The sequence below is a fragment of the Hemiscyllium ocellatum genome, chromosome 33 (assembly GCF_020745735.1).
Source record: "Hemiscyllium ocellatum isolate sHemOce1 chromosome 33, sHemOce1.pat.X.cur, whole genome shotgun sequence".
Classification (NCBI taxonomy): Eukaryota; Metazoa; Chordata; class Chondrichthyes; order Orectolobiformes; family Hemiscylliidae; genus Hemiscyllium; species Hemiscyllium ocellatum.
In genome coordinates this window covers 19,636,631-19,659,493 of record NC_083433.1, presented here as the reverse complement: position 1 = coordinate 19,659,493, position 22,863 = coordinate 19,636,631, and the positions used below count along the sequence as shown (strand labels likewise).

The following is a 22,863-nucleotide window of genomic DNA, read 5'->3' as shown; positions in this document are numbered from 1 at the left end:
GAAGTTTGGAACTAGGGTGAGATGGGGGGAGGGGAAATGAGGAAACTGTTGAAGTCCACATCGATGCCCTGGGGTTGAAGTGTTCCGAGGCGGAAGATGAGGCATTCTTCCTCCAGGCTCTGGGTGGCAAGGGAGCGGCGGTGAAGGAGGCCCAGGACCTCCATTCCTCGGCAGAGTGGGAGGGGGAGTTGAAATGTTGGGCCACGGGACGGTGTGGTTGATTGGTGTGGGTGTTCCGGAGATGTTCCCCGAAGCGCTATTCGAGGAGGTGTCCAGTCTCCCCAATCTAGAGGAGACCGCATCGGGAGCAACAGATGCAATAAATGATATTATGGATGTGCAGGTAAAACTTTGATGGATGTGGAAGGCTCCTTTAGGGCCTTGGATAGAGGTGAGGGAGGAGGTGTGGGCACAGGTTTTACAGTTCCTGCAGTGGCAGGGGAAGGTGCCAGGATGGGAGGGTGGGTTGTAGGGGGGCATGGACCTGACCAGGTAGTCACGGAGGGAACGGTCTATGCGGAAGGCAGAAAGGGGTGGGGAGGGAAATATATCCCTGGTGGTGGGGTCCGTTTGGAGGTGGCGGAAATGTCGGCGGATGATTTGGTTTATGTGAAGGTTGGTAGGGTGGAAGGTGAGCACCAGGGGAATTCTGTCCTTGTTACGGTTGGAGGGGTGGGGTCTGAGGGCGGAGGTGCGGGATGTGGACGTTGGAGGGCATCTTTAACCACGTGGGAAGGGAAATTGCGGTCTCTAAAGAAGGAGGCCATCTGGTGTGTTCTGTGGTGGAACTGGTCCTCCTGGGAGCAGATATGGCGGAGGCGGAGGAATTGGGAATACGGGATGGCATTTTTGCAGGAGGTAGGGTGGGAAGAGGTGTAATCCAGGTGGCTGTGGGAGTCGGTGGGTTTGTAAAAAATGTCGGTGTCAAGTTGGTTGTAATTAATGGAGATGGAGAGGTCCAGGAAGGGGAGGGAGGTGTCAGAGATGGTCCAGGTAAATTTAAGGTCAGGGTGGAATGTGTTGGTGAAGTTGATGAATTGCTCAACCTCCTCACGGGAGCACGAGGTGGCGCCAATGCAGTCATCAACGTAGCGGAGGAAGAGGTGGGGAGTGGTGCCGGTGTAATTACGGAAGATGGACTGTTCTACGTAGCCAACAAAGAGACAGGCATAGCTGGGGCCCATACGTGTGCCCATGGCTACCCTTTTGGTCTGGAGGAAGTGGGAGGATTCAAAGGAGAAATTGTTCGCAGGTGAGGACCAGATCGGCCAAACGAATGAGAGTGTCGGTGGAAGGGTACTGTTGGGGACGTCTGGAGAGGAAGAAATGGAGGGCTTGGAGGCCCAGGTCATGGTGGATGGAGGTGTAGAGGGATTGGATATCCATGGTGAAGGTGAGGCTTTGGGGGCCGGGGAAGCGGAAGTTTTGGAGGAGGTGGAGGGCATGGGTGGTGTCTCGAATGTAGGTGGGGAGTTCCTGGACTAGGGGGGATAGGACAGGGTCGAGGTGGGTAGAGATGTGTTCGGTGGGGCAGGAGCAGGCTGAGATGATGGGTCGGCCCCTGTCTCACACCACTGCCCCCCCCGTCTCACACCTCCACACTTCCTCCACACTCCCTCTACACCCCTGCCTCACTCCCTCCACACCCCTGCCTCACTCCCTCCACACCCCCTCCTCACACCCTCCACACTCCCTCCTTGCTCCCTCCTCACTCCCTCCACACCCCCTCCTCACACCCTCCACACTCCCTCCTTGCTCCCTCCTCACTCCCTCCACACTCCCTCCTCACTCCCTCCACACTCCCACCACACTCCCTCCACACTCCCTCCTCACTCCCTCCACACTCCCTCCTCACACTCTGCTCACTCCCTCTTCACTCCTTCCATACTCCCTCACACTCTTTCCTCACCCCCTCCTCACCTCCTCCACTTTCCCTCCTCACTCCCTCCTCACTCCCTCCACACTCCCTCCTCACCCCCTCCTCATTCCCTCCTCAATCCCTCACACTCCTTCCACACTCCCTCCTCACTCCCTCCACACTCCCTCCCCACTTCCTCCTCACTCCCTCCTACCCCCTCCACCAATCTACAATGCTCATTTCTCTTCCTTTATTTTGTTGGATGATTTTATCTCCTGTTGACTCTAGGCCGGTGTTTATCCTCAGGGTGTTCCTGAGCGCATTCCTTTCTGATTCACTGAGCTGTTATTAAATATTGCTCAACAATATAAGACGTCGTGTCAAAACATTTTGTCTCAGTCTCATCAGGACAGAATCGCAAGAATGCCAAATTACAAGGGGAGCACCAACTTATGCTGCATGGGAAAAGGGTGCACGGTGATTCTGATTGGTTTCACCGTTGCCATGAGATCTCCCACACGTTCAGAAAAACACGTACTGCCTCAGTCTGTTCCATTCTCTTGCAGAGAGGGATGCCGTTCATAAATAAAAATAGCTTTTAGCACAGCCGGGATTTATCAGAAAGTGCTGTCCAAACATGGAATATCATCTCAACACGAGAGATGATTGCTGTTCATGGTTTGACAGGCAACTGATGATTGATACATTACAATCAAAGACATGTACTGCCTGGTACGATGCGTTAGTCATAGAGATGTACAGCACAGAAACAGACCCTTCGGTCCAACCCGTCCATGCCGACCAGATATCCCAACCCAATCTAGTCCCACCTGCCAGCACCCAGCCCATATCCCTCCGAACCCTTCCTATTCATATACCCATCCAAATGCCTCTTTAATGTTGCAATTGTACCAGCCTCCACCACATCCTCTGGCAGCTCATTCCATACACGTACCACCCTCTGCGTGAAAAAGTTGCCCTTTAGGCCCCTTTTATATCTTTCTCCTCTCACCCTAAACCTATGCCCTCTAGTTCTGGACTCCCCCACCCCAGGGAAGAGACTTTGTCTATTTATCCTATCCACACCCCATGATTTTATAAACCTCTATGAGGTCACCCCTCAGCCTCCGACGCTCCAGGGAAAACAGCCCCAGCCTGTTCAGCCTCTCCCTGTAGCCCAAACCCTACGGTTCGGTTTAAAGGGATATGGGCCAGATGCTGGCGAATGGGACTTGATATGGTAGGACATTGGGTCAGCACGGATGGGTTGGGCCAAAGGATCTGTTTCCGTGGTGTCCTATTCGCTGTCTCTATCTGTATTCCCCACCCCCTCCCCACGTACCTGTCCAGTCTCAGCCTTCCTGCATTGCAGCTCCTCAATAAGAGAGTGAGTTCCACATTCTCACCACCTCCTGGACAATAAAGTTCCTGTTGTCCAAATCTGAAATATCTCCGATACAATCATTAAAGGTAAGACCCCCACGGTCTGACCTGACCACCCTCTCCTCAGACAGAGGGAGGGCAATGATTGGTGCGTATTTAACCTGAGGCACAGACAAGTCAGAGCCCTTCATGGTAACTTCAGCCAATGCAGGAATCGAACCCACACTGCTGGCATCACCATCTTACAAGCTACTTGCTTAGCTAGCTGTGCTAACCAACCCCAAGGCTGGACTGATGCTGGGAAAAGGCCGGGAAGTGGAGTTGAAGATTATCGAATCAGCCATGACCTAATTGAATGGCAGATTTGTTGGGCTGAGTGGCCTCCATCTACTGCACCCTGTTACGGTCCTATCAACTCTGTCCATCATTACCAAGGCTGTTGCGAAGAGCCAATGGCCATCGAGCTTTCCTGATTAGCCGGCCTGTGAGTTCTGGTACTCCCTAACCTTCAGGATAGGGTCTTTACCATCCTGCGGGAGGTTCAACATACAAATATTTTATACGTGAGGAGCTCAGCTTGACTTACATCAGTTCCTAACGATGAAACGCTTTCCAGTCACATGATGGAATGGGGATTGAGAGCATCCCAAATGGACATCGCTGCCTCAGATGCTGACACACGGAAAACTTGGGGCAACGGACTCGCAATCCAAGATTTGGAAGATATAAGTTTGGATGATACTAGAGGGTGGCATGGTGGCACAGTGGTTAGCACTGCTGCACTCACAGTGCCAGAGACCTGGGTTCAATTCCCACCTCAGGCGACTGACTGTGTGGAGTTTGCACGTTCTCCCCGTGTCTGCGTGGGTTTTCTCCCACAGTCACAGGGTGTAGGTCAGGTGAATTGGCCATGCTAAATTTCCTGTAGTGTTAGGTAAGGGGACGGTGTGGACTTGTTGGGCCGAAGGGCCTGTTTCCACACTGTAAGTAACCTAATCTAAAAAAGTTGCATCCCTTAATTTTCACCTTCTCTGGTATCGTTATATTTACAATCTAGAGACCAGAAATGATACACTCCTGGGTTTGAAACCAAGTTCGTTATAAGCCTCTTAACGTTGTCTCATTGCTCCTCAGTTCCGAGCCCCTGGGACCCAGTTCCCTGCACCTTATCTGGGTTTTATTTTCTAAGCTGCTGTTCACTGCTTGTAAGCGATTTGTGTGTTCTGAATGCCAGATTGTCTCATCGAGTCATACAGCACAGAAACAGATCCTTCAGTCCATAATCCCAAACCAAACCGGTCCCACCTGCCTGCTCCTGGCTCATTATCCCTCCAACCTTTCCTATTCATGTCCTTATCTAAATGTCTTTTAAACATTGGAACTACACTCACATCCACCCCTTCCTCAGGAAGGTCATTTCACACATGAACCACCCTCTGTGTAAGACATTTGCCCCTCACGCCTCTTTTAAATCCCTCTCCGTTCACCTTGTGGCCCCAGTCATAGAGTCATCCAAATGTACAGCATGGAAACAGACCCTTCAGTCCGACCCGTCCATGCCAACCAGATATCTCAACCCAATCTAGTCCCACCTGCCAGCCCATATCCCTCCAAACCCTTCCTATTCATATACCCATCCAAATGCCTCTTAAATGCTGCAATTGTACCAGCCTCCACCACATCCTCTGGCAGCTCAACCTCTCCCTGTAGCTCAAACCCTCCAACCCTGGCCACATCCATGTAAATCTTTTCTGAAGCTTTTCAAGTTTCAGTCTTGAATCCCATATCCTCTCCCTCCCTCTTCCACCCTCATGTTCCGGGGAAAAACAGTGTCTTTCCACCAACATATCCCACTTAACCTTGCTTGGCATTGTAACTCCCATTCCTGAGTCAAAGTTGACATTGGGGACTGTGGACTAGTAATATCTTCGAAAGAAAAACTAAAGATGCTGGAAATCAGAAACAAAAACAGCAATTGCTGGAAAAGCTCAGCAGCTCTGGCGGAGTTGGTGGAGAGAGATCAGAGTTAACGTCTCAGATCCAGTTCTGAGGAAGGGACACTGGACCCAAATCGTTAACTCTGTTTCTCTCTCTCCACAGACTCTGCCAGACTTGCTGAGCTTTTCCAGCAACTGCTTTTTTTTTGTTTGTAATGGCGTCTGTCCTCATGGTTTGAGCTTTCAGGCTGTGCCCAGTTGTCCTTGGCATCAAAATCCTGGAGTCTCAGGGTTCCCAGGCTGTGGGGTCATATGTAGGCCCAGAGAGTAAGGTCTCAGTACTACCAACTCTGTGCCACTGAGGTTTGAGAACTGTGATGCCACTTTAAGTGTTCACTTTGATTTTACATCTGGGTGTAGTTTCATCAGCAGCCTACTGTCATGGGTGGCACGGTGGCTCAGTGGTTAGCATTGCTACGTTACAGTGTCAGGGACCCGAGTTCGATTCCAGTCTCGGGTGACTGTCTGTGTGGAGTTTGCACATTCTCCCTGTGTCTGTGTGGGTTTGCTCTGGTTTCCTCCCACAGTCCAAAGATGTGCAGGTCAGGTGAATTGGCCATGGGAAATTGCCCATAGAGCTAGGTGAATTAGTCAGAGGGAAATGGGTCTGGGTGGGTTGCTCTTCGGAGGGTCGGTGAGGACTGGGTGGGCCGAAGAGCCTGTTTCCACACTGTAGGGAATCTTATCTAATGAAGACTAACATCTCAACCAATTGGTGTTTGGTAAAAGGTTTCTATCTGGAGGGCAAATATAATTTTATGATCCCACATTTACTGAAAATCTCTCTAACCCCCTCCGCCCCTCCCCCTCTCCCATTTTATACTCGGGGCCACAGCATCAACTTGGGAAGGAGTTTCGGAAACATTACTCCTATCTTAGTTTTGGTCTGGTTCAATTAGCTTTTAACACAGAGATTCCTCACGTTCCTTCTATGGTACTTAACACCCAGCAATCCTCAATCCAGCCTTCCCCTCCCTCCTGACTCCCACCCTCCAGCATACACTCTGCACAGTTAGTAGGTGAAAGTGGGTACTGCAGATGCTGGAGATGAGAGTCTGGATCAGAGTGGTGCTGGAAGAGCACAGCAGGTCAGGCAGCATCCGAGGAGCAGGAAAATCAACGTTTCAGGCAAAAGTCCTTCCTCAGGAATACGTTGAGGAAAGACTTTTCCTGATGAAGGGCTCCTGCCCGAAACGTGGATTCTCCTGCTCCTCAGATGCTGCCTGACCTGCTGAGTTTTTCCAGCACCACTCTGATCCAGACTCTGTTCCCAGTTATTATGTCACATGCTCTCATTGCTACACATCTGTAACAGATGAACAAAGTCACAGCGTGAATGATAATGTGGCTCATTGCTGCCACCTCACAGTGCCAGGGACGCTGGTTCAATGCTTGAAAAGTGTCCACGTTATGCTGGATGTCTTAAAATGCATAAATCCCCAGGACCTGATCAGGTGTACCCTAGAACTCTGTGGGAAGCTAGAGAAGTGATTGCTGGGCCTCTTGCTGAGATATTTGTATCATCGATAGTCACAGATGAGGTGCCGGAAGACTGGAGGTTGGCAAACGTGGTGCCACTGTTTAAGAATGGCAGTAAAGACAAGCCAGGGAACTATAGACCAGTGAGCCTGTCCTCAGTGGTGGGCAAGTTGTTGGAGGGAATCCTGAGGGACAGGATGTACATGTATTTGGAAAGGCAAGGACTGATTCGGGATAGTCAACATGGCTTTGTGCGTGGGAAGTCATGTCTCACAAACTTGATTGAGTTTTTTAAAGAAGTAACAGAGAATTGATGAGGGCAGAGCAGTAGATGTGATCTATATGGACTTCAGTAAGGCGTTCGACAAGGTTCCCCATGGGAGACTGATTAGCAAGGTTAGATCTCATGGAATACAGGGAGAACTAGCCATTTGGATACAGAACTGGCTCAAAGGTAGAAGACAGAGGGTGGTGGTGGAGGGTTGTTTTTCAGACTGGAGGCCTGTGACCAGTGGAGTGACACAAGGAAGGTGGTGGGTCCACATTTGTTTATCACTTATATAAATAATTTGGTTGAGAATTTGGAATGATAATTAGTAAGTTTGCAGATGACAAATTGGAGGTGTAGTGGACAGTGAAGAAGGTTACCTCAGATTACAACAGGATCTTGACCAGATGAGCCAATGGGCTGAAAAGTGGCAAATGGAGTTTAATTCAGATAAATGCGAGGTGCTGCATTTTCGGAAAGCAAATCTTAGCAGGACTTAAACATTTAATGGTAAGGTCCTAGGGAGTGTTGCTGAACAAAGAGACCTTGGCGTGCAGGTTCATTGCTCCTTGAAAGTGAAGTTGCAGGTAGATAGGATAGTGAAGAAGGCATCTGGTATGCTTTCCTTTATTGGTCAGAGTATTGAGTACAGGAGTTGGGAGGTCATGTTACGGCTGTACAGGACATTGATTAGGCCGCTGTTGGAATATTGTGAGCAATTCTGGTCTCCTTCCTATCAGAAAGAGGTTGTGAAACTTGAAAAGGTTCAGAAAAGATTTACAAGGATGTTGCCAGGGTTGGAGGGGTTCGAGCTACAGGGAGAGGCTGAACAGGCTGGGGCTGTTTTCCCTGGAGCGTCGAAGGCTGAGGGGTGACCTTATAGATGTTTACAAAATCATGAGGGGCATGGATAGGGTAAATAGACAAAGTATTTTCCCTGGGGTGGGGGAGTCCAGAACTACAGGACATAGGTTTAGGGTGAGAGGGAAAGATATAAAAGGGACCTAAGGGGCAAGTTTTTCACACAGAGGGTGGTACGTGTATGGAATGAGCTGCCAGAGGATGTGATGGAGGCTGGTACAGTTGCAACATTTAAGAGGCATTTGGATGGGTATATGAATAGGAAGGGTTTGGAGGGATATGGGCCGGGTGTTGGCAAATGGGACTAGATTTGTTTAGATATCTGGCAGTATGGATGAGTTGGACTGAAGGGTCTGTTTCCGTGCTGTACATCTCTATAACTGTCTGTGTGGAGTCTGCATGTCCTCCCTGTGTCTGCGTGGGTTTCCTCCCACAGTCCAAAGGTGTGCAGGTTAGGGTGGATTGGCCATGGGAGATGTTAGGTTATGGGGTTTGGGTCTGGGTGGGATGACCTGTAGAGGGTTGGCGTGGACTTGATGGACCGAATGGCCTACTTCTCAAACTATCGGGATTCTAAGTCAGTCCTGATATGTCTCTGACCTTGCCTCAATCTGAAACAGTCTGTGACATATTGATCATCCCTTGAGCATTGTAACTGAGACTGTTCCAGTCTCTGTTTTATTTACCAAGTTCTCTCTTGCCTGTTGAGAGAATCAAGGAAGGACACAAGGCTATAGGTCAGGAGGAGTCTATTCAGCCCATCAAGTACTATACTAGTGGAACAAACAAGTTCTGCACCTCATTATCCGCTTGGGAACCCTGTAACCTTCTGGACTTCATATCGAGTTCAACAAGTATTGGGATTTGAGGCATTTTCTCCCATGTCCTTAACCCTTACCCTCACACACCAGGCCTTCCCGTCACATGGGCTGCTCCCACATACAACCCACTGTCAGCATCCAATGGTCCCCATCAGTTGATCTTCATTCCCCCAGACTCACCTTTACCCACTCCCTTTCGCGTCCAAGTATTTCTCTCTCTCTCTCTGGGCTCCACCTCCATCCGTCTTTTATTCCTCTCCCCCCCCCCTTTCCCTCCAACCCTTCTCTGACATGAAGAAAAAAACCCCTCGCTACCGTCAGTCCTGAGGAAGGGTCACTCGACGTTACCTCTGATTTCTCTCCACAGTTGCTGCCGGACTTGCAGAGTTCTTTCCAGCAACTTCCGTTTTCCTTTCTGATTTCCCGCACCTTTCTTTTTTTTTCTCTCAAACAACTTCATCCAACCGGCCCTCTCACCCCGTTCTCCGCCTTCCTGCGTCCCCCTCTCCCTGTCGCGGGCTGGTCCAAATTCCTTCTCATAGGCTGCTCTTGAAGTGGACTCCCACCACCCTGAGCTATCCGGAACCATCCACCAACGAAAACATCACCCCGTCTCACCTCAGGCTGCAGTGGAGCATGGGAACATCGAAGTGAGGAACAGGAAGTGGCCATTCAGCCCATCGAACCTGTCCTGCCAATTCAGCTCATGGCTGATTCTCGACTTCAATGAGCTTTATCTTTCGGTGACTTGAACCTCAAAAAAAGAAATCTATCGATCTCTGACTTAAGCCTACTCAAGCAGAGGATTTCAAAGACTCGTCATTCTCCGACCGACTTGCCAGTGCCATGCTTTATTCTGAAACGCTATCCCCTGGTCCTGGACTCCACCAGCTCCCCACCCCCTGCAAGAAGGGGGTCATCGTCCTGCATCTACCCTGTCAGAATGCTGTTTAGTTTCACTGAGGTCACCTCTCATTCAGTGCCGAAAGAGGCCATTCAGCCCATCGAGTCCACACCGACCCTCCAGGGAGCATCCCACCCCAATCCCTCGTGGCTAATCTACCGAACCAACACATCCCTGAACACTATGGGCAACGGCCAATCCACCCTGACCTGCATATCTTTGGATTGTGGGAGGAAACCCACACAGATACAGGGAGAATGTGCAAACTCCATACAGATAGTCACCCGAGGCTGGAATCGAACCTGGATCCCTGGCACTGGGTGACAGCAGTGCTGACCACTGAGCCACTGTGCAGCACAGGCAACATCTATACAATGCTATACTTGAATATACTCAGAAACAGAACCCACACATAACCCAGGGACTCCCCGCACTTATTATTCAGCCATAAGATAAAGTCATCATCAACACAGCCAGCATTTCCTGCCTGCTCCCCCCTCCCCCACTGTGCCTGCAAAAGATGGCAGTGAATTGGACACATGTACTACTGCATCACCGCGGGCCAGGAGTTACATGTAGCTCAGACTGGGTAAAGGTGGCAGATTGCTCTCCTTAAAGGACCTTAGTGAACCAGGTAGGGTTTTAGGCCATTTAGAGTCAGTTGCTATGGCCTCCATCACCAATATCAGCTTCAATGGCCCCTCAGAAATTCACCAAGGCTCCTCAGTTATCACCTTCCAAAGCCACAATGACCATCTTGAAGGACAAGAGCAGCATGGGATGACAGAAGAGGGTTGGAAGGTCCGTTGGCCTACTACAGCTCCTGATTAGGATCAGAGAATCCCAACAGCGTGGGAACAGGCCATTCGGCCCAACGGGTCCACACCGACCCTCCGAACAGGATCTCCACAGACCCATTCCCCTATATTTACCCCTGATTAATGCACCTAACCTACACATCCCTGCACACTATGGGCAATTTATCATGGCCAATTCACCCTGACCTGCACATCTTTGGACTGTGGGAGGAAACCCACGCAGACACGGGGAGAATGTGCAAACTCCACACAGTCAGCCGAAAGTGGGATCAAACCCGGGAGCCTGGCGATGTGAGGCAGTGCGTCTTATTCCGTGCCTTGCCAGTGTGCTCCTGTTGAGTTCGGCGGTCGCTGCGCCGGTCTGAGTCTCCCTACTGCGTTCGATTCTCCCGTTTCATTCCCAGATGGGCTGTGAGCCGGAGTCAGCGCGTTCTCTCACTTTCCTGTTGTCGGACTGGAGCACGCTTTGAGTCCAGAGGCCCACAGGCAGCCCGCAGGGGGATCTCTGGGTAGGATATTTGACCTGGTTGGCACCGTGCCACATCAACAACTGGAGGAGGCTTCACAGACGCTGGCACTCCTGCAGATGAGGGCTGTTCTATTTATATCAAAGTGCAGGAGCCAAGGGAACGATCAAGCACTCGAGTGGTATCAGCCTCGGAACGTTTGCAGCACACATCCCCCAGGCTTCCATCTGCCCTGAGAGCCCACAGTACCAACATCGGTGGAGGAAGAGGCTCATGGGAAATGGAGGGGAGCAGGGCAGCAGGAAGAAGCAGCCATTTTGTTAAAGAAAACATGACAGAAAGCCAGGGTGGGGGCAACTCCAAGAAGCTGGGATGGGGGAGTCCAGAGCTAGAGGGTATAGGCTTAAAGGTGAGAGGGGGAAAATTTAAAAGGGACCGAAGGGGCAACGTTTTCATGCAGAGAGTGGTGCGCGCCTGCAAGCAGGTGGAGACATCGCTCCTTAAATCGCCTCCAACCCTCCTGCTCATTGTTAAAACTGAGCCCCCCCCCCGGTTATCGACACCTCGCTGCGTACCCTAACCATACCCCTCGGAACTTTGTCCATTTCAATCAACTGCCTTACTGCCCCCAGAAGCCCTGTCTGTTCTGAGGAAAACAACCCCATCGAATCCAGCCTCTCTTTCTGGTTGAATCAGTCCATCCCAGGCGGCATTCTGGTGAATCTCCTCAGCAGACCCTCCATTACAATCACATTCTCTCGATAGGTTGACAATAGACAATAGGTGCAGGAGTAGGCCATTCTGCCCTTCGAGCCTGCACCACCATTCAATAAGATCATGGCTGATCATCCTTAATCAACTTCCCACTCAGGAGGAGGATATGGCCTAGTAGTATTATCGCTGGACTGTTAACTAGAGACCCACGCAATATTCTACCATGGCAGATGGCGGAATTCAAATTCAATTAAAATTTGGGAGTAAGAGTCTAATGCTGACTGTGAATCCATCATCGACTGATGTAAAAATTCATCTCCTTTAGGGAAGGAAATGGCCATCTTTACCTGCTCTAGGCCTACATGTTACTCCAGACCCACAGCAATGTAATTGATGCTTAACTGCCCTCAGGGCAGTTAGGGATGGGTAATAAATGCTGGCCTGGCCAGTGACGCACTCATCTCATGAATGAATTTTTTAAAAAATTAAACCTCAGCCGACTGGGGAGAAATCGGGGCCTTACAGATGAAGCAGGCCTGAGGAGGCCTGGGTATGGCCTAGTCCTGCTCCTACCACTCAAAGCCTGTGAGTTCAAGGCTCCTCGCCAACACAGGCTGAGAGACAGGAGGGCTTAAAATGTCGTGTCTTTGCACGATCGCGCTCTCTGTATTTGGGCACTCACTTAGCAATGCGTTGGCAAGATAGAGAAGAGCTGAGGCCAAGAGCCAATGGAGGAGGAAGGGGTAGGTGGGTCCTGTCAGTTGGCAGGCCCCAGTACTGGGAAGGTAGGGCCATGCCATGCCAGGCCAGCTGCTGTATTCTGCGCAAAGTGACTCCCTGCCGAGCACCCAGGACCATTGCCTGCAGAGACACCATGTGTTCGAGCTGCTTTGAGTCCAACTCACACAAAAGGACATGATTCCAGCTCCTCTCAGCTGTTACCTTGGAGTGAGGCCCAGATCAATGCCTGACTGCACAGCAGAAAGGAAACTAACCCCAGGAGACGACCATTCGGCCCCTCTAGTTTGATCTGGCATTCAGTAAAATCAGGAGAAGGTTTCATAGAATCATAGAATCCCCACTGTGCGGAAGCAGGCCATTCGGCCCACACTGGTGGGCACATGCCTGAACACACACACCAGCAGGTACAGGAACAGCTTTTTCCCGGCCGTTATTAGACTGACGAATGGACTCTCTAACTTCAAATAACGCTGACCTTGATAAGTCAATCTTGCCCAACACAATGTAACCTGTATGTCTCTGTCCAAGCATTTTTGATTTGTATTGTTTATCTATTTTTTATTATTAGATCATGGGCGGCACGGTGGCACAGTGGTTAGCACTGCTGCCTCACAGCGCCAGAGACCCGGGTTCAATTCCCGACTCAGGCGACAGACCATGTGGAGTTTGCACGTTCTCCCCGTGTCTGTGTGGGTTTCCTCCGGGTGCTCTGGTTTCTTCCCACAGTCCAAAGATGTGCGGGTCAGGGTGAATTGGCCATGCTAAATTGCCCGTAGTGTTAGGTGAAGGGGTAAATGTAGGGGAATGGGTGGGTTGCGCTTCAGCGGGCCGGTGTGGACTTGTTGGGCTGAAGGGCCTGTTTCCACACTGTAAGTAATCTAATCTAGAGCGTAACCCACCCAGACCCATTTCCCTCTGACTAACGTTCCTAACCTATGGGCAATTTCCCACGGCTAATTCACCCTGACCTGCACATCTTTGGACTGTGGGAGGAAACCGGAGCACCCGGAGGAAATAAGCTGTCTGTGCTGCTCATAAACAAAGCTCGTAACCGTACCCCCGTACATGGGACAATCAAAATCAATCAATCAAACCTGTTCAGCACAACCCAACTGTAAACCCTTGGTTAGAAAGTGCTCTCCGTGAGACATTAGGGGCTGAAAAAGGCCATTCGGCCCCTCTAATTTGCTCTGGCATTCAACATGACCATGGCCGATCCGGTGATCCTCAACTCCACTTTCCTGCTTTTACCCCTCGATTCCCTTTACTGATTAAAAATCTGTCCATCTCAATAAGGAGTCAAGAGTGTGGGGCTGGAAAAGCACAGCCGGTCAGGCAGTGCCCGAGGAGCAGGGGAATCGACGTTTCCCTTCATCAGGAATGAGGCTTGTGGGCCGGGGGGGTGGGGGGGAGCTGAGAGATAAATGGGAGGGGGTTGGGGTTGGGGGGAAGGGAGCTGACAATGCGAGAGGTGGATGGAGGTGGGAGCGAAGAGGGGAAGTCGAAGTGATCAGTCATGAGGCCTCAAAGGATCCATCCACATCTGAGAAATTTACCTGGACCTCCACAAGTTTCATCTACTGTATCCATTGTACCTGAAGTGGGGAGACAGGACGCCCACTTGCGGAACGTTTCAGAGAACATCTCTGGGACGCCCGCACCAACCAACCCCACCCGCCCCATGGTCGAACACTTCAACTCCCCCTCCCACTCCGCCAAGGACATGCAGGTCCTGGGCCTCCTCCATCGCCAAACCCTTACCACCTGACACCTGGAGGAAGAACGTCTCATCTTCCACCTTGGGACCCTCCAATCACACAGGGTCAATGTGGGTTTCACCAGTTTCCTTATTTCCCCTCCCCCCCCATCTCATCCCAATCCCATGTCTCCAACTCGGCACCACCCTCCTGACCTGTCCATCACCTTTCCCACCTATCTGCTCCACCCTCCTCTCCGACCTATCACCTTCTCCCCGCTTTCATCTACCTATCGCATTCCCAGCTCCCTTCCCCCCCAACCCCACCCCCTCCCATTTATCTCTCAGCCCCCCCAGCCCATAAGCCTCATTCCTGAAGAAGGGCTTATGCCCGAAACGTCGATTCTCCTGCTCCTCGGATGCTGCCTGACCTGCTGCGCTTTTCCAGCATCTGCAGTCCTCATTTTCTCCTGGAATATATCAAACCAGCCTCAACAGCTGTGTGCAGTAAGAGTTCCACAGACTTACTTCACTCGGAGAGGATAAATTGCTCCTCATCTCTGTCTTGAATAGGTGACCCCGTATTCTGAGATGATTCCCTCTGGTCCTAGACTCTCTCAAGAGGGGTAATCGCTCTACACCTACTCTGTCAAGTCCCCAAAAAACCTTGCATGTTTCATTCAGGTCACCTCCCATTTTTCTTCACCCCAATGAGATCAGGCTCAAGCTACTGACCTCCTCCTCAGAAGACAATCGAAAGATGTGCAGGTTAGGTGGATTGGCCGTGCTGTCTGGGGGTGTGTGGGTTGTGTGCATTAATTGGGGCAAATGTAGAGTAATGGGGAATGGGTTTGGGTGGGATACTTTTTGGAGGGTCGGTGTGGACTTGTTGGGCCGAAGGGCCTGTTTCCACATTGCAAGGATTCTAAAACAAAAAGGACAGATCTGGTATTAACCATCTCTGGACTGCCTCCTATGCCAATATACCTTTCCTGGGGAGAAGGTGCAGCAAACTGTGTTCCAGCTAAGGTCTGACTAGGGGTCTGTACATTTTTAGCAAACACTTTTGGACTGCATTCCCTGTGGGAGAATGGCTAAGGTTCCATCAGCCTTCCCTCTGACTGGGGCTTCAGTGACTGCGTCGTGTCCAAGTCTGTGACAAAGAGCTCAATGGCTCCACCAGAGTAGGCAAGGTGAGTCAAACATGGAGCCTTTATCTCCAATCCATCCCCCCCCCCCACTCGCTGTCCTCTCATACACTGTCGCTTAGAGTCCCAACCCTGACCATTTGTACCACTCTTGGTGCATGCGGCCTACTAGCTAGGCTTCCAGTGAGCTGCCACGGTGTCTGCTTTAACGAGGCAATGCATCTCCATTTCCTATCGTACTGGGCCCATCTTGGGGTCAAACCACCCCCTGATTCTGTAAGGCCTCCAATTCCAGTCTCTCTGATCTTTTCAGAGATGTTATTGCATTCGCCAGGGGCAGAGTGGTGCTCCAGAGCCTCCTGGTCCAGAAGTAGAGACAAGAGCCACAAAAGCTCTCCAGGCGTCCCTTTGAGAAACCAGTAAATCACTGGCCTCCAGTTGCACGTACCTGGATGAACAAACTGTTTAATATCGATCCCTTAACCAACATCACGAGAAAAGCACAGTCTTTACTCAGAGTGCTGCTGGCTGTGAACACACTGGGGCTGGTCTATTTGCCTCTGTTATATGTTTTATATGCCAGGGACGTGGGCACTGCTGGCAAGACTCTGTATCTATTACCCGACCCAAACTGAGCAGCTTGCCAGGGCCATTCCAGGGTCAACAGGCAGGGAGCTGGAGGAACTCGGCAAGCCAGGCGGCATCAGGAGGTGGAGGAGTCGACGTTCTGGGGCTAACCCTTCTTCAGGACTCGCTGAGGAGGTCATGGCATTAAGGCAGGGAGAAAGGGACTCACTGAGCGCAGCGTCATGAAAGATGGTAACAACCAAAATGTTGGCTTCTCCACCTCCTGATGCTGCCTGCCTTGCTGTGTTCCCCCAGCCTCCTGCCTGTCCCTCCTGATGCTGCCTGCCTTGCTGTGTTCCCCCAGCCTCCTGCCTGTCCCTCCTGATGCTGCCTGCCTCGCTGTGTTCACCCAGCCTCCTGCCTGTCCCTCCTGATGCTGCCTGCCTTGCTGTGTTCTCCCAGCCTCCTGCCTGTCCCCCCTGATGCTGCCTGCCTTGCTGTGTTCCCCCAGTCTCCTGCCTGTCCCTCTTGATGCTGCCTGCCTTGCTGTGTTATCCCAGCCTCCTGCCTGTCCCTCCTGATACTGCCTGCCTTGCTGTGTTCCTCCAGCTTCCTGCCTGTCCCTCCTGATGCTGCCTGCCTTGCTGTGTTCCCCCAGCCTCCTGCCTGTCCCTCCTGATGCTGCCTGGCTTGCTGTGTTGCCCCAGCCTCCTGCCTGTCCCTCCTGATGCTGCCTGGCTTGCTGTGTTGCCCCAGCCTCCTGCCTGTCCCTCCTGATGCTGCCTGGCTTGCTGTGTTGCCCCAGCCTCCTGCCTGTCCCTCCTGATGCTGCCTGCCTTGCTGTGTTCCCCCAGCCTCCTGCCTGTCCCTCCTGATGCTGCCTGCCTTGCTGTGTTCCCCCAGCCTCCTGCCTGTCCCTCCTGATGCTGCCTGCCTTGCTGTGTTCCCCCAGCCTCCTGCCTGTCTACTCTGGACTCCAGCATCTGTAGTTTTTTTTGTCTCTAACCATTCCAAATGGCAATGACGAGTCAACCAATTAGCTCTGGGTCTGGAGTCACATGTAGGCCAGACCAGGTAAAGATTTTCTTCCCTGAATGGGTACTCATGAATAATTTACAACGATTGATCAGGAGAAATTTCAGTTCTGGGTTTATTTATCAAAACCCACCTCTGCAGGGGGGGACATTTGAACTCATCCTCCGAATGATTAACATTTCTGCCGCGCTCTCCTCCGAATGTGATGTTGGTCAGGATATCAATATTCTCCCTGACAACAGGAAGTACTCCCTTGACCTCTCCTGCCCTGCGAGGGTTTATTAAAGATGGCCAATGGGGCTAGAAGGTTAAATGTCCTCTCCAAACTATGGTACCTCTGACAGCGCAGCTCTCTCTCCTCTGCTTTTAAGTGCTCTGTTCTGCAGTGGGTCTGAATGATAATGTACTCACTCAGAGAGAAGACAGGGCCACCACAGATTGCGATGACTAATTAATTCATGGTGCTTGACCACGTTTTTTTTAAATACACTCACAGAATGTGGGCTCGGCCCAGCATTTATTGCCCATCTCTAATTGCCCAGAGTCAACCCCATTGCTGTGGGACTGGAGTCTCATGCAGGCCCAGACCAGGTAAGGGTGGTAGATTCCTTCCCTTAAGGACATGAAGAAACTAGATGGGTGTTTCCTGAGAATTGATAAAGTATTCACATTCATCGTTTGGCTATTAATTCCAGATTGTTTTTAATGGGATTCAAACCCAGGCCCCCAGAACATCACCTGGGTCTCTGGATTTAAGTCCAGCCTTTACACCATTTGGCCATCACCTCCCCATCAAACGTTGCGATTGAAACATGTGAAAATTGTCAGAAAGAAGGAGGGACCCTATCAAATTTAATGTTTTTTTTCTAAACCTTGGCTCCCAACTATCCATTCTCCAATCATAACTCAGCGTTTATCTCATGGGGCACGGTCTTGGCGGCCATTTTCCTTCCCTGTCCTTCAAATCGTTAGAAACTTGAGAAGACCGTGTTGAAATTCCGACACAGAGTTTTGACCTGAACCCCGGTCGGTGGAGATGACTCTCGGGTCAGCTACACTGTCTGTTTGATCAGGTGGCTGAAATGGTACCTCTACACAATATCCTGGTCAATATTCCTTTCATAGTCATCACCACGTAATCGGTTAAACCTCATCGTGTTCCCATTGCACTCTGAAGCTTCAAAAGATATCACCTTTTTAGAAATTAAAATTAAATGAGTCTATCCAAACGAGCCAGATTTAACAGTCGAGCCAAGTGTTTGAAACAGACAGAGAAACCCAGCCGGGATTTGGCAGCACAGGAATAATTCAACCCTTGGAGACTGCTCTGCCATTTAACATGGCCGCGGCTGCTCTTATCCTGGTCTCTGAGCCTGCCTGTCCCCCCACCCCAGCCCTTTATCCCACTTTCCATCAGAAACATATCCTTTACTTCCCTGGATTTGTTGGTTAATTCTGCCCCCCCCACTGCTCTCTGGAGCAGTGCGTTCTACAGAATCACAAGCCTCTGGGAGAAGGAGTTCCTCCCCAATCCCAGTTTGGAGCAGAGGCCATTTTGAATGCTACCCGCGTGGCGGACATTTCTGGTAAATAAAGGAGAACCGATGAAGTAGTACAGGGCACTGGGAGGAATGGGGTAGATGGACAGCACGGTGGCTCAGTGGTTAGCACTGCTGCCTCACAGCACCAGGGTCCCAGGTTTGATCCCAGCCTCGGGTGACTGCCTGTGTGGGGTTTGCATGTTCTCCCTGTGTTTGCATGGGTTTCCTCCCACAAAGATGTGCAGGTTACAGTGGATTGGTCATTTTAACTTGCCTGTAGTGTCCAGGGATGTGTAGGTTGGGTACATTAGTCAGGGGAATGGGTCTGGGCGGGTTACTCTTCAGAGAGTCGGTATGGAGATGTTGGGCCGAAGGGCCTGTTGCCACACTGTAGGGATTCTGTTCTGAATGGTAGGTTTAGCTTCTCCGAGGAGTTGGGGAAAATGCTGGCAAGGTCACGTTTAGTGCAAATGTCTACGTTTCCCTGAGCCGTTGTCCTCAAAAGGAGTCAACCCACCTTGCCAAACAGGCAGCAGTGGGATCGTTCTCTACCTTCAGGGAACAGGTCAGGTCTCTCACATTCACTGGAAGCAGTGAGTGGGTTGATTTGTCCACCCTGCCCTGTCAGTTGGGCAGCGTGACGTTACCGTGACCGAACCGAGCTGAGCGGGAACCTTCACACAGAGTAGTGCCTTGGGGAGGAGAGGGGAGGGGGATTGCCGAAGACCTGTCACTCAGTAATAACTCCATTGCTGATGTCTGGGGAGCACTTCCTCGCTGCTGTTGAGTTACGTTTACAGAGTGTGAACCAACATTATATCACCTCAGTGGGTCGGGAGACACTGACCGTCCATGGATAGCGGAAGGAACAGGGATAGTGATACACTTTGATTTCATCCTGCATCAGTTATTAAGGGAGTCTGGACAGGTGAAAGAATTCTGTGCATTTATACAGCGCTTTGGAAGTGCTGTCAGTATAGAGTCATAGAGATGTACCACACAGAAACAGACCCTTCGGTCCAACCCGTCCATGCCGACCAGATATTCCAACCCAATCTAGTCCCACCTGCCAGCACCCGGCTCATACCCCTCCAAACCCTTCCTATTCATATACCCATCCAAATGCCTCTTAAATGTTGCAATTGTACCAGCCTCCACCACTTCCTCTGGCAGCTCATTCTGTACACGTACCACTCTCTGTGTGAAAAAGTTGCCCCTTAGGTCTCTTTTATATCTTTCCCCTCTCACCCTAAACCTAAGCCCTCTAGTTCTGGACTCCCCCACCCCAGAGAAAAGACTTTGCCTATTTATCCTATCCATACCCCTCATAATTTTGTAAACCTCTATAAGGTCACCCCTCAGCCTCCGACGCTCCAGGGAAAACAGCCCCAGCCTGTTCGGCCTCTCCCTGTAGCTCAAATCCTCCAACCCTGGCAACATCCTTGTAAATCTTTTCTGAATCCCATTAGATTCCTGCAGCGTTACAGTGATTACATTCCACTGGTTGCAAAGGGCTTTAAAGGAAACCTTGTGGTGGGGTGGACATGTCCCTACCTCTGAGCCAGGGGGGTTTGAGGTTAAATCTGACCGACTCCACTGAACTGAATCATAAAATCCCCAAAGATGTGCAGGGTTGGCCATGATACATTGCTGCAGTTGGGTGGGATAGCCTTTGGAAATGCAGGGTTATGGAGTTAGGGGAGGGGGCAGTGGGTCTGAGTGGGAGGGTTGGTGTGGACTTGATGGGCCGATTGGCCTGCTTCCACACTGTTGGGATTCAAAGGGGTGATTGTGCCTGGGGTGGAGATATGGGAGGAGCAGGATCCCCTGTGGGACGGGTTCCTTAGAGATCATTGCTGTCTGACCATGCCCTTGCTGATTAAGTAGGGCAGAATGAACAGAGGCATCTGGAAATATGGACGCTCTTGCTGGGGGGGTGGGGGAGGTAATGTCATGATCTGTCTGTGATGGTGCCAGTGGGGCTCCCTGTTTGGAAGGGGACCTGACTGACAGGGGGGAGCTGGCTGGGAGCTGGGGCCTAGGGGGTGAGCAAGAGGCACATTACTGCGGCTGTGCTGACCAAGCCTTTCCTGATCTGGTGCAGCTGGTTATTAAAATATTAAAACTCAATGACTCTCTCCGAGGGAGCCAGATGTGGGGGACATCCCCCAAAACAGCTGCATCTCAACGACGTGACCTGGATGACCCTCCCAGTGAGCAGGTCACTGTCCACCAGCGCCTGGCCGGGCCGCAATAGCACTGGGAGAGAGGGATTCTCACACACACACACACACACACAGACATGGACATACACACACACATACACACACAGACATACACACACTCACACACACACAGACATGTACACACACAGAGACATGGATACACACACACATAGACACGGACACACACGCGCACGCACACACACACACACACAAACACACACACACTCACACACAGACAGACATGGACACACAAACACACACAGACACGGACACACAGACACGGACATACACACACTCACACACAGACAGAAATGGACACGCACGCACACTCACACACACACACATGGGCACACACACAGACACACACGCACACGCGGACACACGGACACACAGACACGAACATACACACACTCACACACAGACAGAAATGGACGCACACACACACAGACACGAACACACACACAGCCACGGACACACACTCACACACAGACACGGATACACACACACTCACACACACGGACACACACACTCACACATACACAAACAAAGACACACACACACATAAACACACACAGACACGGACATGGACACACACACACTCACACACACACAAACACACACACACACAGAAAAGGACACACACACAGAGACAGACACACACAAACACGCACACACACAGACAGACGCACACACACAGACACGGACACACATACACTCACACACACACACACACACACACAGATGGACACACACACACACACACACACACAGACAGACACACACACACGCACACACAGACGGATGCACACAGACACGGACACACACGCACAGATGGACACACACACAGAGACAGACAGACACACACAAAGACACAGACATGGACACACACACACACACCAACACAGACACACACCCACATGCACACACGTACACACACACAGACACGGACACTCACACACACACACAAGGACACACACACACAGACGGACATGCACACAGAGACAGACAGACACACACACACACACCCACATGTACACACAACTCACACACACACACACAGCCACCCACACATACCCATATACACAGACACACACCCACACACAGAAACACAGACACCCACCCACACTCACACACTCACACACACACACTCTCACTCACACACACATACACACTCACCCTTTCCCTCACTCAGCCCCCCTGCCCATAGCCCTCCCCATCTGGGTTACCGAGTTTTTGGTGGGGGGGGGGGGGGTGCGGTGGGAGTGAGGGCCAACCTGTCCTTTGAGGTTTTCCCGAGCTCCAGGCGATTGGCCGGGCCGGGAAGGAGGTGGGCATTGAGGCTGGGCCCTGTGCTGTCATGTGGGCGCCTGGTGTCCAGGAGGTGGTCCTCAGAGTGAGCTCAGGGACAGGGAACCCCTGCCAGCAGCTGCCGAGTGACCAGGAGGGTGACCGAGCAGTGCTCCTCAGGCTCTAGTGGCTGCACATCCCCACGGAAACCCCGGCCTCTCGGCACATTCCATCGGCCGTGAGGATGGTGCCTGTGTTGGCAGTGCTGTCCCTCCAATCGGGCACTGCCACCAGACTGGGCTTGGGGGAGGGGGAATGGGGTCAGATGGCAATGTATTCGGAAGAGGTGGCATCACTGGAACCTACAAACGAGGGAGGTATTGCATTCACCTAGCACCAGTCACACGCTGGCGGGTTTGTAAGAGGAGATATTGGATTTGTCTCCCTCAAACCGAAAGGCAGTCTCACTTCGGAGAGTCTCAGGGAGTGGGCACCATTGGAAGGTCAGTGCTGATGGAGGGCCACATTGTCGGAGAGTCAGTGCTGAGGGAGCGGGCACTGTCGGAGGGTTAGTGCTGAAGGAGTGCTGCACTGTCGTTGGGTCAGTGCTGAGGGAGCGGGTACTGTCGGAGGGTCAGTGCTGAGAGAACGGGCACTGTCGGAGGGTCAGTGCTGAGGGAACGGGTACTGTTGGAGGGTCAGTGCTGAGGGAGTGGTGCACTGTCGGAGGGTCAGTGCTGAGGGAGTGCCACACTGTCGGACGGTCAGTGCTGAGAGAGCGGGCACTGTCGGACGGTCAGTGCTGAGGGAGTGGTGCACTGTCAGAGGGTCAGTGCTGAGGGAGTGCCACACTGTCGGAGGGTCAGTGCTGAGGGAGTACACTCCCCATCCCTGGGAGCCCTTTAAATACTGACACACTCTCAGAGAACCCCCCTCCCTCCCCCTCCCCAGTGTCGACCTGCCTTCCCTCCTCCTGGCTGTCACACAGTGTTCTGCTCAGATTCGAATGGTCCTTGTATTGGAGGGGTTAGTAACGCCAGCTGCCTGTGCCTG

The 22,863-nt window shown here is 51.6% G+C and overlaps 1 protein-coding gene across 1 annotated transcript in view; it reads right to left on the bottom strand.

The window, feature by feature from the left end:
- The window catches only part of LOC132831224 (protein shisa-9-like), a 105,854-nt gene that overhangs the window by 7,471 nt on the left and 75,520 nt on the right, over nt 1–22,863 (bottom strand). The window contains exon 3 of the mRNA XM_060849234.1: nt 10,829–10,987. Coding sequence (XP_060705217.1) covers nt 10,829–10,987 — 159 coding nt within the window. The remainder of the gene's footprint in view (nt 1–10,828; nt 10,988–22,863) is intronic.